At 53.2% G+C, this 20,249-nt stretch overlaps 2 protein-coding genes across 2 annotated transcripts in view; both read right to left on the minus strand.

The window, feature by feature from the left end:
* Positions 1-8,016: 8,016 nt before the first annotated feature.
* IRF2BP1 (interferon regulatory factor 2 binding protein 1) lies at positions 8,017-10,576 on the minus strand. The gene has a single exon (XM_003799528.2). It carries the CDS (start codon positions 10,176-10,178, stop codon positions 8,424-8,426), a length of 1,755 nt encoding a protein of 584 aa, XP_003799576.1. The 5' UTR covers positions 10,179-10,576; the 3' UTR covers positions 8,017-8,423.
* Positions 10,577-13,414: 2,838 nt separating this feature from the next.
* The window catches only part of MYPOP (Myb related transcription factor, partner of profilin), a 10,464-nt gene continuing 3,629 nt past the window's right edge, over positions 13,415-20,249 (minus strand). Inside the window, exon 3 of the mRNA XM_003799529.2 lies at positions 13,415-14,696. Within this exon, the coding sequence (XP_003799577.1) occupies positions 14,002-14,696 (695 nt within the window). The 3' untranslated portion in view covers positions 13,415-14,001. The remainder of the gene's footprint in view (positions 14,697-20,249) is intronic.

Below are 20,249 nucleotides of genomic sequence, written 5' to 3' on the forward strand. Positions count from 1 at the left end.
TAAATGTCTCTTTTCCTTGGTGGGTGGGCCCTGTGGGACTTGAATACCTGAATTTCTGTTCCCCAGGCCCCTTTCCTTTCTTACCCTAGAGCTGGCTGCCTCTAGGGGAGCAGCTGAGGGAGGCATCGACCTGACCTTTGGCTCTTTGCTGTCCCTGACCCCAAGGACAGTTTGTTCACAGATAGCAGCCCCCGCAGCAATGGGGCCAGGGCAGCAGGGGGAGGTGGCTCTGCAGTGACCAAGGCCATCTCCCTACCCCCACTTCTCAGACACACACATATCCCCCTCCATCTCTGAGGCTCAAGGAGCCTAGGGTTGCTCAATTTTTGGCTAAGCTAGGGAGGAGGAAAAAGGACAGAGGAGGTGTTAATTGAAAGACATGCATATTGGAATTTATCTGTTGTGCATGTGCACTGTGTGGGTTTTAGGGTATCATTCTGCCCTTTGGGGTCCCCATGGTCTACTGAAGGGTGTTATCTATTGTTTGTTTCCCTCAGTTGTGTGAGTGCATGTGTCTCTTCGTACTCTTGAATGTGTGCTTGTTACAGGTGTCTTGTGGATGTGTCTTTATTGTTTTGTATGTGTGGTTCTCTTTGTACACCTATCCCTGGGTCCCTCAGGGTCTCACATTGTTATATGTATGTCTACCCACTGCCTAAAAAAGTGTGCATATGTGACCACATCCATGTGGTGCATCTGTCACTGTCATTTATGTCTATCTCTGTGAGTCAGCATACATCTGTATGTTTAAAAGAAAGTATATATGTCTTTGTATGATGCCTGTCTTTTGCCATATACCTGTCACTTTGTGTTTGTGTGCAAGCGTGTGTGGAGAGTCTGCTGGCCCTGGAGTGGGTCTGTCACTTTTGTGGGTGGAGGATTTGTGGGGAAGGATTTGGGTTCTCCTTTGGCCACTGTGGGCCTGGGGACTTGGAGCCTGGGTATCTGTCCCTGAGGGTCTAAGTCTGCCTGTCTGCCGCTCACAATGGCTCTGTCAATAGCACAATTGTGCACGTCACACCTCTCCTTTCAGAGTGGAAACTGAGGCCCAGAATGGGAAGAGACTGGACAGAGCAGGTAGGCAGAATTGGTCTGCATCTGCTGGTCTTGATTGTCAGTTCCCTAGTGACCCATCCATTTATTCAGCCAGCCATTCATTCATTCCAACACCAAAGACTGTTTAGTCACCTGTGTGTACGTGTGTGTGCACGCGCGCACATGCGCAAGCGCCCATGTGATATGTCTCCTGGTTTGTGTATCTGCCTTTCTCCTTGTCTCTTAGTGTCATCTCTTTCTGTGTCACTTTGTCCCTGACCCTTCCTCTGTGCCTTTTTCTGTCTCTTGATTTCTTTGAAATGCTTGCTCATTCCCTACATGTCTGTCCCTGCTATGGTCTGCCCCTCTCTCTGTTTCTTTCTATTGCTTCAACTCCATCCTTCCCTATCTCTCCCTCCTTCTCTCAGGGATCTGACTATTCTTTTCTTGGGGTCTGTCTCTTACTCTTTTTCTGAATCTCTTGGTTTCCCTTCTTCTCTGGCCTCCCTCCCTCTCTCAGCTCCCTGTATTTCCGCCTCTACCTGCCACCTCGCAGGCCAGGCTCTCTATTTCTGTCGCTGTGCCCGCCTTGCCAGCTGCGTGTCACCCTCCACCCCCTGCCGTGTTGGCTCCCCTGTCAGTCCTACCAGCCTCACTGTCCTGGGCAGGCTGGGGAATTCCTCCTGGTTCCTGGAAAAAACAACTGGGGCCGAGAGAAAGGCCCTCAGTCTCCCCGGGCACCCGCCCCCCTCCCTCAGGCCTGGGGGTCTCTCCCTGAGTCCGCCAGCCTGAGGCAGGAAGCCCTGCGGTTTCTGGCTTCTCCCAGGCGGCCTCCGGATCTGGCCCCCGCCCCCCAGGCCAACAGCCCAAATATTATTCCGCAGGAGGAGTCGGTGGTGGCGGGAGGAGGCCCAAGCTGAAAGAGGCTTTCAGGGCGGCCAGGCCTGGGGCTTCCTGTCCCCAGGCTTGGGCCTCAGGCCGCCCCATTGGGGACCTCAGGTGGCCGGAGGGGCGGAGTGTTGTTGTAGGGTCCTTGGGGGAGGGTGGGGCCATCCGTCAGGGTGTCTGGTGGCCACTGGCTCTGCTGGCGTGGGCAGGTATGACCCCCGCCCCTGGGACAGCAGGCTGATGTCCAGCGTGGAAAAGTACCACGGTCAGACGTGGGACGCATGGACAGACATGAGTTTGCCAGGGACCAGGGATGAGGGTGGCCTTGGGGACATGGGCAGCCCTAGGCTGTGGGCCTGAGGTGACATGGTCCAAAGAAAGTGTCTGTGGATAGGGAAGCAGAGGCTGGGGAAGGGTCCCAGATGTGGGTAGAGGGTTGTCTGCACTGGGAGGCGTGAGAGGAGGATGATGATGATAATCATTATTATTTTTAATGCCTTAATCAAGTGCTGTAGTGACAAGGGGAAAGGGCGGAACAAGGAGTTCAATCCAGTGAGATAACTCACTACCTTCCACCAGCCCATGATGATGACAATTATGAAAAGCTACTAGTGCTTACCATGTGTCCAGCATTGTGTCAGAATTCTGACCTTGCAGAACTCTGATCAACTCAATCCCTCCCGCTCCTCCCAACTTTATTGTGGGGTGAGACAGGCACGGAGAGGTGAAGGGACTTGCCCAAGGTCACACAGATTAAAAAGTAGGGTGCTGGGGGCTCCAACTCAGGCTGTTCTGGGATGAGGGGAGCAGAGTCCTGGCTCAGGCCCTCCCTGGCAGGCGCCCCCACTTCCTACCACATCTGCTATGGGAGATGGGGGCACCCCCAAAAGCCACATACATACTTATAAGTATGTGTATGTCTGAGTTGGTGTGTTAGGTGTCTTTGTGTCTGTGGGCTGAAGTGTAACCCTGTGATGCACCTCTTTTCAGGGAGTTAGCCTGTGCGCTTGTGTCTGTGTCAATTACTGGGCATGTGTAGGCAGTGTACCACTGTGTACACGTGCATGTCACTGTTCTATCATTGTCTTCTTTATGTCTGTCACTGTGTTTCTGTACCTAACACCACATTTGCCTGTCATCATATTTTCTATGTGCATTACTGTCAGTATGTTTGGTCCGTGTGTATCTGTCACTGTGTGTTACAGTGGGTGTCTATGACTGTTTCTGTCACTCTAGACCTGTCGCTGTGGTTCTGCCTATATCTGTCACTGTTTGTCACTGCGTCTGTCCCTCTATGTGTCACCATCTACCCAGGTGTCACGGTTAGTGTTACTCACTGCCCAGGCCACAGGTGGGTGTGTCGGGCCCACTGGTGCCAGGACTGGTGCCCAGCCCATCCCACCCTTGCTGACCGTGGGCCAGGTTAGGCGCCTGTTTGCAATGCTTGCCCCAGGCAAACACCAAGATCCGGAACCCAAGGGCCACCTCCCTCACCTCTACTCACTGCCCTGCAGCCTACTCTGGGCTGGGCTGGACCAGAGTCCCCCAGACTGGAGATGTGCCCTGCCCTCCCCCACCCTCAGGCACCAGCCTCCCTAACCCCTAGCCTTGGCCTTGGCTCTGTCTGTCTCTGCATCCCTGTCTGGGTGTCTCCTGGCTGCTGTTTCTTTCTGTCCCTGCTTCCTCTCACCTGGGTTCCTCTGTGCTCTGCCTTTCTCTGGAATGACCCTTGTCTTCATCCTATTACTGTCCATCTGACTTCTGTCTCTCTTCATAGAAGCTCCAACAGCTCTCTGTTTTGCCAGTGTGTCCCCATTTGTGTCAACCTGCTCCCTGCCACTTGCTGCCCATCTCTGGGTCTCTCTTGGCAAGTCTGTAAGTTTCTCTTCTCTCCCTCTCACTGTCATCGTGTATCTCTTAGCCTCAGTATCATTTTGGGGCACTATCTTTGTGGGTCCCCCCAACTCCACAGGGGCAGACTCTGCCATATCTGGGCACTTAGGGTAGGGCCCCAGGCTCCCACCCCCAGCCCACTGGTATATATATATAAAGGTATATGTACATATTATTTATATCTGTACCCAGGCAGGAGGGGCAGACACTGGGGCCTTTGTGTAGTCACTGCCCGCTGCCCGCCTGCCTGCCACTCCTCTCCCTTCGTCCCTGCCGCCTGCCCATCCCCACTCCCCCCACACAGAAAGGTTCCTGTGGGGCCTGCCAGCTTCCTCTGCCTGAGGTGTGAGTGGGCATGCCACGAGTGAGGCAGGCGGGGGGGGGGGGATTCCAGGCCCAGGGAGCTTTCCAGGTGGGGAGGGCTCTGGAAGGAATGGGACTTCTCAGCTGAGCTGCTGTCTGTCTCCATCTGCTGTCCCTGGGTGTCCTTAGCTGGCCTCTCCTTGGGGGTCTCTGGGTCTATCCATCCACCTAGATATTGTTCTGACATTTTCTTTATTGGCTTGGGGTGTCATTCACTCATTCACATGCCGTTACTGGGCATTTGTGCTAAGTCCTCTGTTGAGCATTAGACACAGACACGTCTGTCCCAATTGACTGATTCATTGCCATTTCATCTCATTTGCTCCATCCCTTCTCCCTTGCTTGAAACCTTTCACCTGTTCCTATTAAAACAAAATCCAAAGTTCTTATCAAAGCCTATAGCACCTCCTATGACTCCCCCACTGAATCTCTGACTTCATTTCCTACAACTTTCCCCCTTGTCATAGCTGCACTGGCCACCTGGCTGCTTATGGGACAAACCAACCAGGCTCCTCAGGACCTTTGCAATACTACTTACCCAGATTTCTCCCGCCTCACACCCTCACCTTTATTATTTTTAATTAATTTTATTATTATTATTATTTTTAGTAGAGAAAGAATCGCACTATGTTGCCAAGGCTGGTCTCAAACTTTTGGCCTCAAGTGATCCTCCTGCCTCAGCCTCCCAAGGTGTGAGCCACAGTACCTGACCCTTCATCTCCTTCAGTTCTCAGGTCACCTCCCCAGTTATCCCTTCCCTACATCCATCTTTATATATATATTTCTTTTTTTTTTTTTTTTTTTTTTTTGAGACAGAGCCTCAAGCTGTCCCCCTGGGTAGAGTGCCATGGCATTACAGCTCACAGCAACCTCCAACTCCTGGGCTCAAGCGAGTCTCTTGCCTCTGCCTCCCAAGTAGCTGGGACCACAGGCGCCCGCCACAACGCCCGGCTACTTTTTGGTTGCAGCCATCATTGTTGTTTGGCGGGTCCGGGCTGGGGATTCGAACCCACCACCTTAGGTGTACGTGGCTGGCGCCTTAGCCGGTTGAGCTATAGGCGCCGAGACTATATATATATTTCTTGAGACTGTCTCACTTTGTTGTTCCTAATAGAGTACTATGGTGTCATACCTCAACCTCAAACTCTTGGGCTCAAGCCATCCTCTTGCCTCAGCCTCCCAAGTAGCTGGGACTACAGGTGCCCACCACAACACCCAGCTATTTTTTAGAGGCATGGTCTTGCTCTGGCTCAGCCTGGTCTTGAATTCATGAGCTCAGGCTATCCACCTACATCGGCCTCCCAGAGTATTGTGATTACAGGTGTGAACCACCTTGCTTGGCCTATATCCATCTTTAAAATGGCAACTTTCAGCACTCTTTATCCCCTTTCCCTGGTTTATATTTTCCTAAGAGTTATCACTGAATGCCTGTCAGATTTCTTTTTCTTTCTTCTTTTTTTTTAACCTGTCAGATTTTATGGTTCTGTCTGTAACTCCCACCTGAATATCAGTTCTACGAGAGCAGGGGCTGAATTCTGTTCCCCGCTCTATCCACCGCATCTACCCCAATTCTAATCACATGGTAGATGCTGAATAAATATTTGCTGAGAGAGAGAAGCCCATTAATCTATCTATCCCTTAAACCAGCCCTGTGCTGGGTGATGCTAGAGGCACTGTGGTGACCAAGACAGCCCTGGAGCACTGCCCTTATGGGGCTCACAGTCCAGTTGCCAAACAGTGATGATCTAGAATAGGCAAGGCTGGATTGGGGAGGCATTGGGGGAGATGGGAGCCCAGAAAGCACCTGATGCAGTCGTAGGGTCAGGGAGAGCTTTCTGCAGGAAGTGTCAGCTGAGCCGAGACCTGGAAGATGAGTAGGAGTGAGCCAGGTGACCAAAGCAGACCCAGCCTTGCCTTTTTTTCATAGAGCTCCCATTTTTTCCCTGTCTCATAGAACTTTAGAATTCCAAGATGTCTTAACTCTAGTTCACACCTGCGCCTTTCCCAGATCTCAGCCTCTCTTACCTGCTCTTTACTCCCTTCTCTCTGCACCACAGCCTCCCTTCATCTCTGTCTCTATGGCATGTCACCTGTGTATCTCAGTCTCACTCAACTTAACTAGATATCCTGCATGTAGTTCTCTTTTCTGAACATCTGTCTCTCCCTGTTTCTGCTTCATTTCCCTGGATCTCTGGCTCCACTGTCTCCTTGTCTTTCAGTGAGTGAGCTGGTCTTTCTTTGCATTTCTCCTCCCCACTTCTATTGTCTCCCATCATTCCCCTGGGCCCTCACCATATCACCTCTGTTCCGAAGTCTCTCCACCTACTCACTGATTCCCAAATAAATCCAGAACCCCTCCACCCTGGCCCCACCCTGGCACTGGTGGAAGGGGGACTGATCCAGCCCCCCACACCCACACAGATCAGGCCTTCTGCTCTGTTAATAGTTAACCCAACCTCTATCTAGAATACACACCAGCCAGGCTGGGGGTGACTCCCCTGCCCCCCACCCACCTACCAGCTGTTCTTAAAGGACCAGGTGTCCTCCACAGCTCTTTAGCTGCCATGGAGGAACAGAAACCAGGTGTCTGGGGGCCATGAACCCTGAGGATTTGGGGGAGAGGGTACCCAGTACTGGGTCTGCAGAGCTGGGTCAGGGAAAGCCACAGGTTTTGAGGGTGGGGAGAGCCTAGACATGGCACAAGGAGCAGCGTCTCCCTTGCCCCAGGCTTATCGTCTGGTGTATTTTATCAGGGGTGGTTTTCCAAGCCGTGCTCGGAGTCCTGGCTGGCAGTACCAGGGGCGGCAGAACACCCAAAAGATGATGGTTGGGGTGGGGGGATGGGAGCACTGCAGTCCAGGAACTAAGGATGCAACCCCAGGGTCCCTAGTATCTAGGAGTTAGGACATGTGGGTATGCAACTGAGTGGGGGACCTCGGTACCAGAGAGGATGGATCAGGAAGCCAGGGTCCTCCAAATTTAGGTGAGGAAACACCGGGGTTCCTGAGATCGGGGGGCGACCTTGGGTCCCAGAACTGGATGGTGGCAAGACAAAGTCATTCTCCATCTCTCTGTCCACCTGGCTTTTGCGCCCTGTATTCCCTCTTCCCGGAATCTCTACCTCAGGGTCGCGGGGAAGACCGCAGAGTTGGGGGATGGGCTCTCGGGGCCTCACCCACCCCTTAACCCCTGCTTTGCCGCAACCCGTTCAGGCTCCGCCCCGTGACGCCAGCAAGCAGGAAGTCCTGGTTAATGATCAGCCACCCGGACAGGTGCGGGACAAGGCCGCGCACATCAGAGGCGGCCGCGGGGGAGTGCCTTTTACCCGCGATCGTTAGTGTTGTAGGGTGGCCGCTAAAGGGGCTTATTTCCCCACAGGGAGGCTGGTTAAGGCTTCCCAGAGGCGAGAAGCCACTTTGTTTCCAGGTATCCTGTTAGCTTACCCAGTAACTTCCCTTTCCGTGGACAGTCCCTCTAGTAGTCTAGCCTCGATTCCTGCCCTGCCCAGCAAGAACCCAGTGGCTCTTTCCTCCCCTTTCGTGGGCAGAGTCCTTCATATTATGGGTAGAACAGGGGATGGGCCAGCAACTCAAAGGTAACCTATTTTGGGCTTGTCTATGGCTCCCAAGCAAAAGCCAGCCCTTCTGAGTCTCAGTTCTGACACCTGGAAAACGGGCCGACTTTGGCTACAGGATATTACTTGTAAAAATATCAGCTGGCGGGATCGCCCTAGTGAAGGGTGCCACCTGGAGGTTACAACGGCAACATTCTAGTCCTTGAAGAATTAGTTCAGTCCCAAAGGGGGCGCAGCATCTCACACAACTAAGGGACCAAAAGGGAAAAAAACCCCATCTTTCAGTTTATTGAAGGAGGAAAAGGAGACAGGATGGGGGGGGGGGGCGACATAAAATGCTTTTGCCTCATTTATAAAGAGCGAGTTTTCAAGAGGCTCTTTCTCCAGGAGGGCAGCATTTCTCCCCTAGCTACAAGAAGCAGCGAAGCCAAGCCAAAGAGGGAAGAGGGAAATCGGAGGGGCCAAGGGACCCCAGAACATTCCCCCAGACGGGAGCCACAAGCTTTCTCCCCCCCACCCACAATGCGTCTACCCCAGGGGACCCATGGGGTGGAGGAAGGGGGTATGTACACAGGTAGGGGTGGCACTGGGCTGGGTCGGGGAGGGAATAATTTATCCGCAGAAACGGTGGTAAGGAAGCAGAGGGCAGTAGCCTGGAGGCAGTGGTAGCCTAGGGGTCCCGTTCTTTCTTGACCTTGATATCTCCTGCAAGGATGGTGGCGATCTCACCCTGCATGAAAGCCCAGGGAACAGACGAGCCCACCAGTGGGCACTTCTCTCCGCTTGGGCAGTACACCTCCCCAGCAGGGCCCTGTGCCTTGATGAACTCCCGTGAGCAGGGAAAGCAAAATTTGTGTCCTGGCACCGAGGGGCACTGGACGAAGTGGGTATCTTCTAGCCGCTCCCGGCACAGGGTACAGCACAGAGGGGTTCCCGGGGTCGCCCCGGTGCCACCACCACCCCCGCTGACAGCTTCGGCCCCTGCAGTGGGACTGACTTCTGCCTCACCATTGCGGGCCACTAGGCGATGCTGGATTGGAGGCTGGGCTGTGGAGGAGGCTGCGGGGCTGGTGCCCCCAGCACGCACAGGGCCACTACCCCCACCAGGGTCCTTGGGTGAGTGGCCCAAGGCCTCAGCCACATTCTTCAGGGCAGCAATGGGTGAGGGCACACCAGGGGTCTCAGTGGAGAATGGCCCGCCAGGTGCCACCCAGTGCCGTTGCTGCTGCTCCTCTGTGGTCATCTTCCCAGCTGCCTCTCCCTCCGGCTCAGGGGATGCCTTGCGACGGCGTGGCGTGGGTGCCAGGTTCCGGGATGGGGCCCGTGGGGGTGGGCCACACAGAGCAGCAGGGGCTGGCTCTGGGTACTGCTGTGGCAGGGCCTCTGCAGGAGCTGGCTCGCGGAAGCTGCGGACACCATCAGTAAGGAGCTCACCCAGCTGGCGCCATTCTCCTGAGCCATGCCGGCGTTCATATTCGAGGTACTTGAAGCCAGATGAGGCCAGGGCCTTGCCTGGCTCCCGCAGAGCATCATGAAACATCTGGCGAGCCACGGCTAGGACCCCAGCGTAGACATTGCCAGAACCACAGGGGTACTCGGTGAAAAGTTTCAGCTCGAACTCATAGCCTGGAGGGCGGGCAGCAGCATCAAAGGCGAAGACGCGCCCCACCAGTCCGTGATCCTTCTTGAAGCGGACATTGAAGGGGGCACAGGCAGACAACGCCAGTAGCTGTTCCCGCACAGCCTTGGGGCGCCCGTGCCACTCCTCTGCCCGGCCCCGCATGGCCTCATTCAGTTCTGCCAGACAGTCCGCATTCCTTTGCTGCTTCTCCTTCTCGAAATCGGAGCTGAAGATTGGACGGACAGGACTCAAGCCTGGTGCCAACGTCAGGCCTCGGCTCCCCAGGCCAGACACCGCAGCTGCCAGCAACCCAGGGGGCATCAAGCCAGGCATGGAGCCAAGCAAGGCCCTTCGCGCCCCCTCCGCCACAGCCTCCTCGCGGCTCAGCCCATTGGCCAGGCGAGACCCCAGAGTGTACTCCAGGGCGGGTGAGGGAAGGGGGAGGCGGCCTGACGATGTGGCTCTGTCATAACGGTCCTGGCCTGAGACGCCACTGCCAGTCCCGGACGGCTGGGGCTGGGCCTGCGGCGGCGGCAGCTGGGGCCCCTGTGAGGCAGCCGCAGCCAAGTCCTTGGTAGCCGGGTGCTTCAGAGCAGGGGGCCCAGGAGAACGACCCTCGGGGAGCACGTGGCTGCGCTTAAGCTGGCGGGCAGCATCGATGAGCAACTCAATGCGGTCCGCGCCCTCGAAGTTCACACAGCCACGGCACACGGCCTCGCTAAAGTCCCACACCATGGCCCACGGCATCTTGGGCAGATCGCACAGGTAGCACCACTGGCGGCGAGAAGCCTGCACAGACGCCATGGCTCTCGAGCGCGCGGTCCCCGGCCCCCGCGTTCCACCCGCTACTGACGTTCGCGCCTCCTCACCAACGTTCGATTCGCCTCCCGGGGACAGCACAAGCCACGGTCCGGCCTCAGACTCGGCCTCCCTGCCGGATCCAGGCCCGGCCCCCCTTCCCCGCCCCCTGGGCCCTAAGCCTTTTTCCTCACTCCCGCCTCCTTGAAAAGGTAAGCTGAAGCACGTCGGCGCCCCCGTCCGGTCCAGGCTCCAAGCCGAGGCGCACAGCTCGGGCCCAGTGATGGGCCGCGGGCGCCGCCGCCTCGGGCTCCCGCCGCTGCCGCCACCGTCGCCGCCGCAACTGCAACGGCCGCCGCCGCCGCCTCCACCTCCTTCTGCCCCAGAGGCCGCTTCGCAGGGAAAGTTACATAACGCACCAGCAAAGCCTTCTGGGAAATGTAGTCCCGCCGAGGCCCGTTCTTAAAGGGAACGGCGGGCAACGCGGGTGAGGGGGCAGGGGTTGCCGTTTTTCCGCCCCTAAACCTTATTATTCTTTAGCACCTGGTCAGGAAGTAGGTGCACTCGGAGGAACTCGGGCAGAAGGGTGCGGAGGGCAAGGCTGCAGTACCAAAGATCAAATTCACTACAGATTCAGAAATTGTGGGCAGTGGACAGGCAGCAGGGGATCTGATTCAACTTCTGCTCTGACTTGCTGTGCAGCTTTAGGCAAAGATCCTTGCCATCTCTGAGCCTCAGTTTCCCCGCCCATCAAAGGTGGGCCAATGACAATTTAGGAAGACAGCAGCTCCTGGGGCGGAGCGGAGAGACCTTGATTGGATAGTTTCAGGGCTGGGAACGGGAAGATGGTAACTGAGGGCGGGGAGAGTGTTGTCCACTTGGCACTTCATCGTCCCTCCCCCCAGAATCCTTGAGCTCTCTGATCTGGTGAAGGAGAGGCGTGACCAAGCGCGCTCCGATTCTGTTCTACCTCTACTCACGCGCTCTGGTCTCCAAAGGGTTACACTGCCTGCTTCTCCGCCCTTCACCTCACTACAATTCCCCAAATGCTCTGCGGCTGGGCAAACTGACGCACTTCCGTTGTCTGGGAGGTTGTGGGAGGCCTCTCCGATTCCCGCTGTCTACCCCCCACCCTACTTTCTTGGGGGCTCTTTCTGTGCTTTTGGAGTACTAGGTTGGGGGTCTCTTGCCCTTTGCTGTGCCCCAATTTGGGGTAAGAGATGGCAAACGAGAGGGGGGATTACTGGGGGAGGGTAAGCGCCAGACCACCCTTCCCCAACCTTGAGTTCTCACTACCTGATAGGCCCAACCAGGCTTTGGGGACCCTCTTGTCCATTTCCAGACTTTGGAAACAGGACGAGGCAGTAGGTTCTCACATCAACCATTTCCTTTCTTTAGACCTGAGTTCCTATATTTGAATGACTTACTAGTTTGCATTGGGGTGTGGGGATGGTCTCCTCCCATCCCACTGCAGCCATACGCTCTCATTTTTACCCCCCAGGTAGAGTGCTCTAGCATCATAGCTCACAGCAACCTCAAACTCTTGGGGTCAAGCGATCCGGGGATCCTTTTACCCTGGCCTCCCAAGTAGTCGAGTCTACCGGTCCCTGCCTCTTTTTTTTTTTTTTTTTTTTTTGACACACAGCCTCTAGTTGTCGCCCTGGGTAGAATGCTGTGGCGTCACACAGCTCACAGCAACCTGCAACTCCTGGGCTTAGGCGATTCTCTTGCCTCAGCCTCCCAAGTAGCTGGGACTACAGGTGCCTGCCACAACGCCCAGCTATTTTTTTTTGCAGTTCAGGGGGAACGGGCTTGAACCTGCCACCCTCGGTATATGGAGCCTGCACCCTACTCACTGAGCCACAGGCGTCGCCCCTATTTTTTTGGTTGCAACCGTTGTTTGGCTGCCGGAGCTGGAATCATACCCGCCAGCTCAGGTGTATGTGGCTGGCACCTTACCCACTTGAGCCACAGGCGCCGAGCCTCCTGGCTATTTTTAGAGACTGGGTCTAAGCTCTTGCTCTGGAGCAGGTCTGATATTTGTTTCCCAAATTTAAGCCTGTTTCACAATTTTGGAGCAGGTCTGATATTTATGTTTCCCAAATTTAAGCCTGTTTCACACTTTTACCACCCGTATTAAACATTTTTCCTCTTGGGAAAAAAAGTCTACTTTTGCCTTGTCCTAGGCAAAATTGTTTACAATCATGGGTTTGATATACTGGGGACATTTTTTTAAAAATCAGTTAAAACCCTGGAGCCACTGAAAAGGCCACTTGTGTCACCTAATGTTGTGCTATTTTTTAGTGGCAAACATCAGTGGGAGTTAAAGAGTTCTGGTTAGATTCAAGCTTCAGGTGGACCAAACTGGCCTCTAACTGTGGCTTTGGGCAAGTTCCTATACTTTTTCCTCAAAATGGAGATTACCCTACAGCTTGCTCTTTCTTGGGTACCTGCAGATAGAAATGAAAATGTGCACATAAATGCTTAGCTTGGTGCTTGGCACAGAAAAGTGCCAAAAATGAAAGCTGTTTTTAAGCTCTTGCAATTATTCAACCCCTCTTCTGTGTTGGGGAATGATGGGGGACACAGCAGTGACTGAGACTTAGGCCTTGCCCCTAAGAAGGCTTAGGCTGGTGAGAAGCAGCAGACATTAAATTTACATTTGCTCAAATGATTAAAACTTTGTTAAGTGCTGTGGCGAGGGTCTATCAGGATAAGCTCTTGTAATATTTGAGCTGAGTCCTGAAGGATGAATAGAATCTAAAGTAGAAAGTAAAGACTATGCCCACTTTATAAATGAGGCAAATGGAGGCCCACGATTACACAGCTGCCCAGGGTAGCAGCAGGGCTGAACCGGATCTGAGTCCAGGATGATGATTATTATCTATTTTGCTACCAGACCCAGCAGCAGATGGAGTAAAAGAGAACCAGTTCTTGCCTCCATGAAGTTAGTTAGGAAAACATGCCTTAACAGGCAAATGTTCATCACCATTAAAAAGAATAAGGCGAGGAGGGGAGCACTGAGAAAGAATCTAAGAGGAAGACCCATTTTAGCCTGGGGTAGGGAATCCAGGACATTCTCTTGGAGGTAAGGTGATATTTAGAGTAAAGAGGGGCAAGATTTCACTTGAAAACAGCACTTTGATGGCTCCAACTTCAAGGGTATGTTGCTTGCCTGTGAAGGGGAAGAGGCAGATGTAGGGCTGATCTCCCAGGCCTGTCTCAGACAGACCCTCCAATAATTGTATTAAAAATAAGTTTATTGATATCTTGTCACCACTGGGGAGAAAGGAAGGTTTGAGCTCTGGAAGTGAGACAGCATTGGGAGGCAGAGGACCCAACCTACACTTCCCCAATAAGAACTCTACCCCTTCTCCCCAGGGTGTTGACTGTTATATCCTCTTCTTCATCCAGATTTTGTCTTAAAACTCCCACCCTCTCCAAAGTCTTGGTTGGGGAGGGCCCCACGGGTCAATTCTCTTCAAGTCAAGAACAGGAATTGTTAGGGAAGGGCGTATGTGCAGACCCGAGAGGTTCCCTCCTTGCCCTACAAAGGGCAGTAATAAATAACGTAAAATTCATGGCTTAAAAGTTAAGGTTAAGGGAGGCAGCCAGGCAGACAGCACTGTACCAGAGAAAGGGGCTGGGGGAGCCCATCCATGAGACCCCCCCCCCGAGAATCAGGCACTAACTAGCACAGGAAGTGGGGTGCTCACACCCCTAGAGCAAGGTGCCAGGGTGCAGCTGGGATGGGCAAGGAGCATCGCCCTCCCCTCGACTGGCCAAGCTGGGGAGAGGGGGGTGCAGGCAGGAGTGCAGACAATAGATTTCACGGAGCTTTCCACCGGCCCCGTCTCTTCCGTGTAGGGAAACCTTTTCTCCTCTTATGTGGGGGTGAATCATGGGGAGGGAGTGGGGCTGGGGATGGACGGGATGCCCCCTCCTCACTTCTGGGGGAGACGATCACCCCCCTGGCTGCCACCACTGCCCCATCCACAACGGCAGCCACCACTGACACAGGCTCTGGGGTGATTTCCATTTTGGGAGCAGGTGGGGGCAGGATGGGCCTGGGAGGTGGGGGTGGAGGTGGGGGTGGGGGTAGAGGTGGGGGCAGGGGATCAACTGGGGTTCCTGGCAGAAGGGGCAGCAGGGCGCTGAGAGCCTCACTCAGTTTGGCCAGTCCCTGTCGAAGAGTGCCAGCCAGCTCCCGGATGGCATTGGCAGTCTCCTGCTGGGCCCGCAGGAAGTCCAGGGAGGGGTCTGGGGTCGAGAGCACAGGCAGAGGCCGAGGAGGCGGACTTAGGGGGGAGGGAGCCACCTGGGCCATTGGTGGAGGTGGAGGAGGAGGGGGGGCTGGGGGTGATGGAGACAAGGCCAGGCGGGGCAGCTGGACCAGCTGCAGGGCTGCAGGGGGTGGGGACTCACGCTCCTTGGGCCGGGAACAGCCCCCTTCCTGGGGATTGCAGGAGGGCCGTGCCCAGGATTCTGGGCTGCTGGAGACCCCCTTGCTGTGAGCTGGTGTATCTGTAGAGAGAGAGATGCATGTAAGGAGAGGTGACCTCAAAATTCTACCTTGATTTTCCCTTTCCCCTCTATCTTCTCCTCCCTACCCCTAGCCCCAAAGCCATCCTTTAAAATTTAAAACCTAAGTCCCATCTCACCTCCAAAAAGAGTACTAAGACAGGTCAAGGCCAACTGCAGTGGCACATGCCTATAATATTAGCACTCTGAGAGGCTGAGGTGGCTGGACTGCCTACGGTCACAGGTCTAAGCAGCCTGAGCCAGACTGAGACCTCGTCTCTAAAAATAGCTGGGCGTTGTGGTAGGTGTCTGTAGTTCCAACTACTTGGGAGGGTGAGGCAAGAGAATCCCTTAAGCTCAAGAGTTTGAGGTTGCTGTGAGCTGTGATGCTACAGCACTCTATTGAGGGCGGCAAAGTGAGACTCTGTCTCAAAAAAAAAAAAGGACAGGTCAGTCTTTGTACCCAGAAGAGTAAGTCAATATATTTAACCTGTTGGTCTGTTCCAGCTTTAGTGGAAACAGGCTTTAGGAAATCTCTTGCTGGGCCAGGAAGCTCAGATCTCTCCCAGAGTAAGAGTCAATGTTTTGCAAGTCTCTGAACAATCTGGACACTGGTGTGCACTGCTGGATCCTGGGGAGGACAGATAGCCAGGGCACTATGGGAATGATTTTTTCCAACCAGGACAGCACTTTCCAGTTCAAGCCCCAGCCTGGTAGGCTTCCCCAGTCTCTACCCACCCACAGGCTCATACATGCTCATGGACTTGGAGACAGTCTACACACAGAGGCTCCTAGATTCCCCCACACAGCCTAAACCTCTCTGCTGAGCCCCACACTCCTATCTCCCACTGTGTACCCTATATTGTCTAGTAAAGCCTCAAACTTACTTACTCAGAGCTGAACTTCTGATCATCCCTCAGCCGTCCCATCTCAGCTGGTAGCAGCTCCATCCTTTCAGATGCTTTGGTTGAACACTCCTTTTTCATTCCCAAGATACCATCCATGGGCAAATGCCACTGACTTGATTTTCAAGTTAAATACAACATCTAACCTTCTCTCTCTACCTGGACTACTGCAGTCACTGCTGCACTGGTCTCTCTGCTCCATCCCTGGCCACCAGAAGCCTGAGATACTACAGGAAAGAAGCCAGTCACACAGGGCACACTCCAAATGAGCCATTATTGTGAAATGTCCTAAACAGGCCCAGTCTATATGGACAGTAGATAGATTAGTGGCTGCCAGGGAATAAGGGGAGATGGAGAAGTGTAGGGGGGTGGGTAGCTAAGAGGTACAGGGTTTCTTTTTTTTTTTTTGTAGAGACAGAGTCTCACTTTATTGCCCTTGGTAGAGTGCCGTAGCATCACACAGCTCACAGCAATGTCCAGTTTCTGGGCTTCAGCAATTCTGTTCCCTCAGCCACCCGAGTAGCTGGGACTACAGGTGTCCGCCACAATGCCCGGCTATTTCTTTTAAGACTTTTTTTTTGGCCAGGGCTGGATTTGAACCCGACACCTCTGGTATATGGAGCCGGTGCCCTAAACCTTTGAGCCACAGGCGCTGCCCTTTTTTTTTTTTTTTTTAAAGAGACAGAGTTTTACTTTACTGCCCTCAGTAGAGTGCTGTGACATCACAGGTCACAGCAACTTCCAACTCCTGGGCTTGGGTGATTCTCTTGCCTCAGCCTCCCGAGTAGCTGGGACCACAGGTGCTCGCCAGAACGCCCGGCTAGTTTTCTGTTGCAGTTTGGCCAGGGCTGAGTTTGAACCCACTACCCTTGGTTTATGGGGCCAGCGTCCTACCCACTGAGCTACAGGTGCCACCCTTCAATTAAGTAGTTTTTAAAAATACAATTAGAGGCTGTGTGTGGTGGCTCATGCTTATAATCCCAGCACTGGGAGGCCAAGGTAGGAGGATCCCTGGAACTCAGGATTTTGAGTCCAGCCTGAGCAAAAGCAAGACCTGGTTTCTACTAAAAACAGAAAAACTAGCTGGGAATTGTGGTGGGCACCTGTAGTCCCAGCTACACCAGAGGCTGAGGCAGGAGGATCAATTGAGCCCAGGAGTTTGAGGTTGGAGTGAGCTATGATGACACCACACTGCATTTGACCCAGATGACAGAGTGAGACTGTCTCAAAAAAAGAAAAAAAAAATCGAAGTTGGATATTATACTTTGCTCAAACCGGTCTGTGGTTCCCACTTCACCCAGGGTAGAAGCAACGTCCTCAAGGCTCCCTTTGCTTCCTTGACCTCAGCTCCCACCCCTCTCCCTGTTTTTTGCTCACTTGGCTGCAGCCACAGCAGCCTTCCTGGGGGTCCTCAGACACACTGGGCCTGCTTCTGCCTCAGGGCTTTCCCCAGACACCGGCCTGGCTCCCTTCGTTAGCCTTCTGCACAAATGCTCCCTCCTGCAGAAGACTGTTCTTGATCATCAACTAAACTAACTGGGTCCCTTCCTCTTCTCTCCCCTACCCTACCTGAGTGTTCCCAGAGCACTTGTCTGCACCTGGCATGGTATGGATCTGTGTCTGTCGTCTATCTCCTCCTCTTGATGTCAACTCATCAGGCAGGGCTTTGTTTTGTTCACTGCTGTTTATCCAGAGCTAGAACAATGTCCAGCACAAATTTTTTTCTTTAATGAGAAAAGAATTGTGGCTTCCAAAGAGTCAGCAGTGACTGGGCTCCAGGCCCCAGGTCCTAGGACCCACAGCTCCCCAGCACCCACAGGAGACAATCCAGCCTCTTCTCATGGCTATGAGGCCTCCACTCTTGCCCCTACCTTCTCCTCTCTGTCCCTCTTCCTGGTCTCAGGGGCCAGTGCATGTGCTGTTCTCTTGACCAGGATCACACTTCCCCTTGCACCTGCTGAGATGTTCCTTCCTCAGGGAAGCCTGCCTTCCCTCCTTGGCCAAGTCAGATGACCCTGCTCTTCTCTTACAAATAGTAAGGCACCTCCTGCCTCCCTGGGCCAGCAGACATGGTGGGAGGTGGGGAGGTGGGAGAAAGCGAACAGCCAGAGCCAATAGTAACTGCACCCTCTCCCCTGCCAGCCCTCAGGCTAAGCTTTCCCACCTAGCTCCTTAGATCAAGTCCTCCCAGCCATTCTCTGAAATAGGTGCTATCCAGGACATCAACCCACTTTCAGATGAGCTGACTTGAGGCCCAGAGAGAGGTGTCACAGAGCTAATAAATAGTAGGAGAGGGATTTGAACCCTTTAGCTAGCTCCAGAGCCTGTGTTTTTAATCCCTCCTTGGGCACGGGCCAAGGGTGTGGGTATGAGTGGCAAGTCTCCCTTATAAGAAGTGTGGGAATTGCAGCCACTTGGAAATGTGGCTTTTCTAGTATACTGAGTAAAAAGGGACAGAAAGTAGCCCAGCCTTCACACCCAGAGTACTGGGATTATAGGCGTCAGCTACCACACTCGGCCTCTAACTTGTGTTTTTAAAAACAACTTTATTGAGATATAATTTCCATATTATACAGTCTACCCACTTAAAATATACAATTCAGTGGGTTTTTTTTTTAATTTTTTTTTTTTTGAGACAGAGCCTCAAGTTAGTCCCCTGGGTAAAGTGCCGTGGCATCACAGGTCACTGCAACCTCCAACTCCTGGGCTCAAGCGAGTCTCCTGCCTCAGCCTCCCAAGTAGCTGGGATCAAAGGCGCCCACCACAACGCCTGGCTGTTTTTTGGTTGCAGCCATTGTTGTTTGGCTGACCCGGGTTGGATTCGAACCTGCCACCTTAGGTGTATGTGGCTGGCACCTTAGCCACTTGAGCCACAGGCACCGAGCCAGTTCAGTGGTTTTTAGTATGTTCAAAGAGCTGTGTCATCCTCACCACAATCAATTTTAGAACATCTTCATTACTCCAGAAAGAAACTCTTAGCTACCCACCCCCTAAACTTCCCCATCTCCCCCCAGCCCCTGACAGCCACTAATCTACCTACTGTCCACGTAGACTGGTCTATTTAGGACCTTTCACATAAATGGTTTATATGGTGTGTGGCTATATGACTCACAGGGGTCATAGAAGGGCTACTACCAGAGTTAATATCATCTTTACCTGCAACTTTGGACCTCAGTTTCCCTATCTGTAAATGGATATGTGTGTGTGGGACTGAATGGGCCAATGATAGAACATCTCCCTGAGGGCCATTAGAGGGAATAAAGTCACCATAGGTACAGAGTTTTGGACCATGTCTGGCACAAAGTTAAGTTCTCAGTGTTTGTTTTTTTTAAGAGACAGAGTTTCATTTTGTCACCCTCGGTAGAGTGCCGTGGCATCACAGTGCTCACAGCAACCTCCAGCTCTTGGGCTAAGGCGATTCTCTTGCTTCAGCCTCCCAAGTAGCTGGAACTACAGGCACCTGCCACAATGCCCGGCTATTTTTTTGTTGCAGTTTGGCCAGGGCTGGGCCTGAACCCACCATCCTCGGTATATGAGGCCAGTGCCCTACCCCCTGAGCCACAGGCACCACCCAATTCTCAGTGTTGTTAAGTTGTTGTCTCAAATGTTAGGACAGAGATAAATGGTCCTTAGCTCTTTCTCCAGTATCAACAATGATGCATCAGACTGTCCTAGGCCCTAATCCTATCCTTCAGTCAGAGCACTTACCCTTTTTGTGAGGTTCACATAATGGGTAATCCACACATAAGATTCTCATACAGAATGCTCTAAACATGGTCCTGCCTCAGGGCCTTTGCATATGCTGTTCCCTGTAGCTGGAGGCTCCCAGAGTCTCCATCTCTCTATTCAGGTCTCTGCTAAAATGTCACCTCTTCAGAGAAGCCCTTCCTGAACAGTGTTTAGACAGCTCCCTTCCATTACTCACCATCCTCTTAATACAGTTTATTTTTCATCTCAGTGCTTGTTACCTATTGGTATATAATCTGTTTGGGGTTTGTTTCCTTCACCTAGAACATCAACGCTACAAGGAAAGGGAATTTGTCTTTCTTGCTACAGTATTTCTAGCATCTGCCACAGTGCCTCCTTGGAAGAGGCTCTCAACAAATATTTGTTCATGATGGCTCATGCCTGTAATTCTAGCACTCTGGGAGGCTGAGCTGGGTGGATTGCTTGAGCTCAGGAGTTGGAGACCAGCCTGAGCAATAGCAAGAGCCCATCTCTAAAAATAGTCAGGCATTGTGGCCGGTGCCTGTAGTCCCAGCTACTTTGGAGGCTGAGGCAAGAGAATTGCTTAAGCCCAAGAGTTTGAGGTTGCTGTAAGCTATGACACCATGGCACTTTACCCACAGTGACAAAGTGAGACTCCGTCTCAAAAGAAAAGAACAAGGGCTCCTGACTAGGTGCAGTGGCTCATGCCTGGAATCCCAGCACTTTGGGAGGCTGAGGCAGGAGGACTGCTTGAGCTCAGGAGTTCCAGACTAGCCTGAGCAAGAGTGGGACCCTGTCTCTACTAAAAATATAAGAAAAATTAGCCAGGCATTGTGGCAGGCACATGTAGTTCCAGCTACTCAGGTGGCTGGGACAAGAGTGTAGCCTGAGCCCAAGAAATTGAGATTGCTGGCTCGGCGCCTATAGCTCAACCGGCTAAGGC

This window comes from Otolemur garnettii, unplaced genomic scaffold, assembly GCF_000181295.1.
Source record: "Otolemur garnettii isolate 467f Iridium unplaced genomic scaffold, OtoGar3 scaffold00152, whole genome shotgun sequence".
Lineage (NCBI taxonomy): Eukaryota > Metazoa > Chordata > Mammalia > Primates > Galagidae > Otolemur > Otolemur garnettii.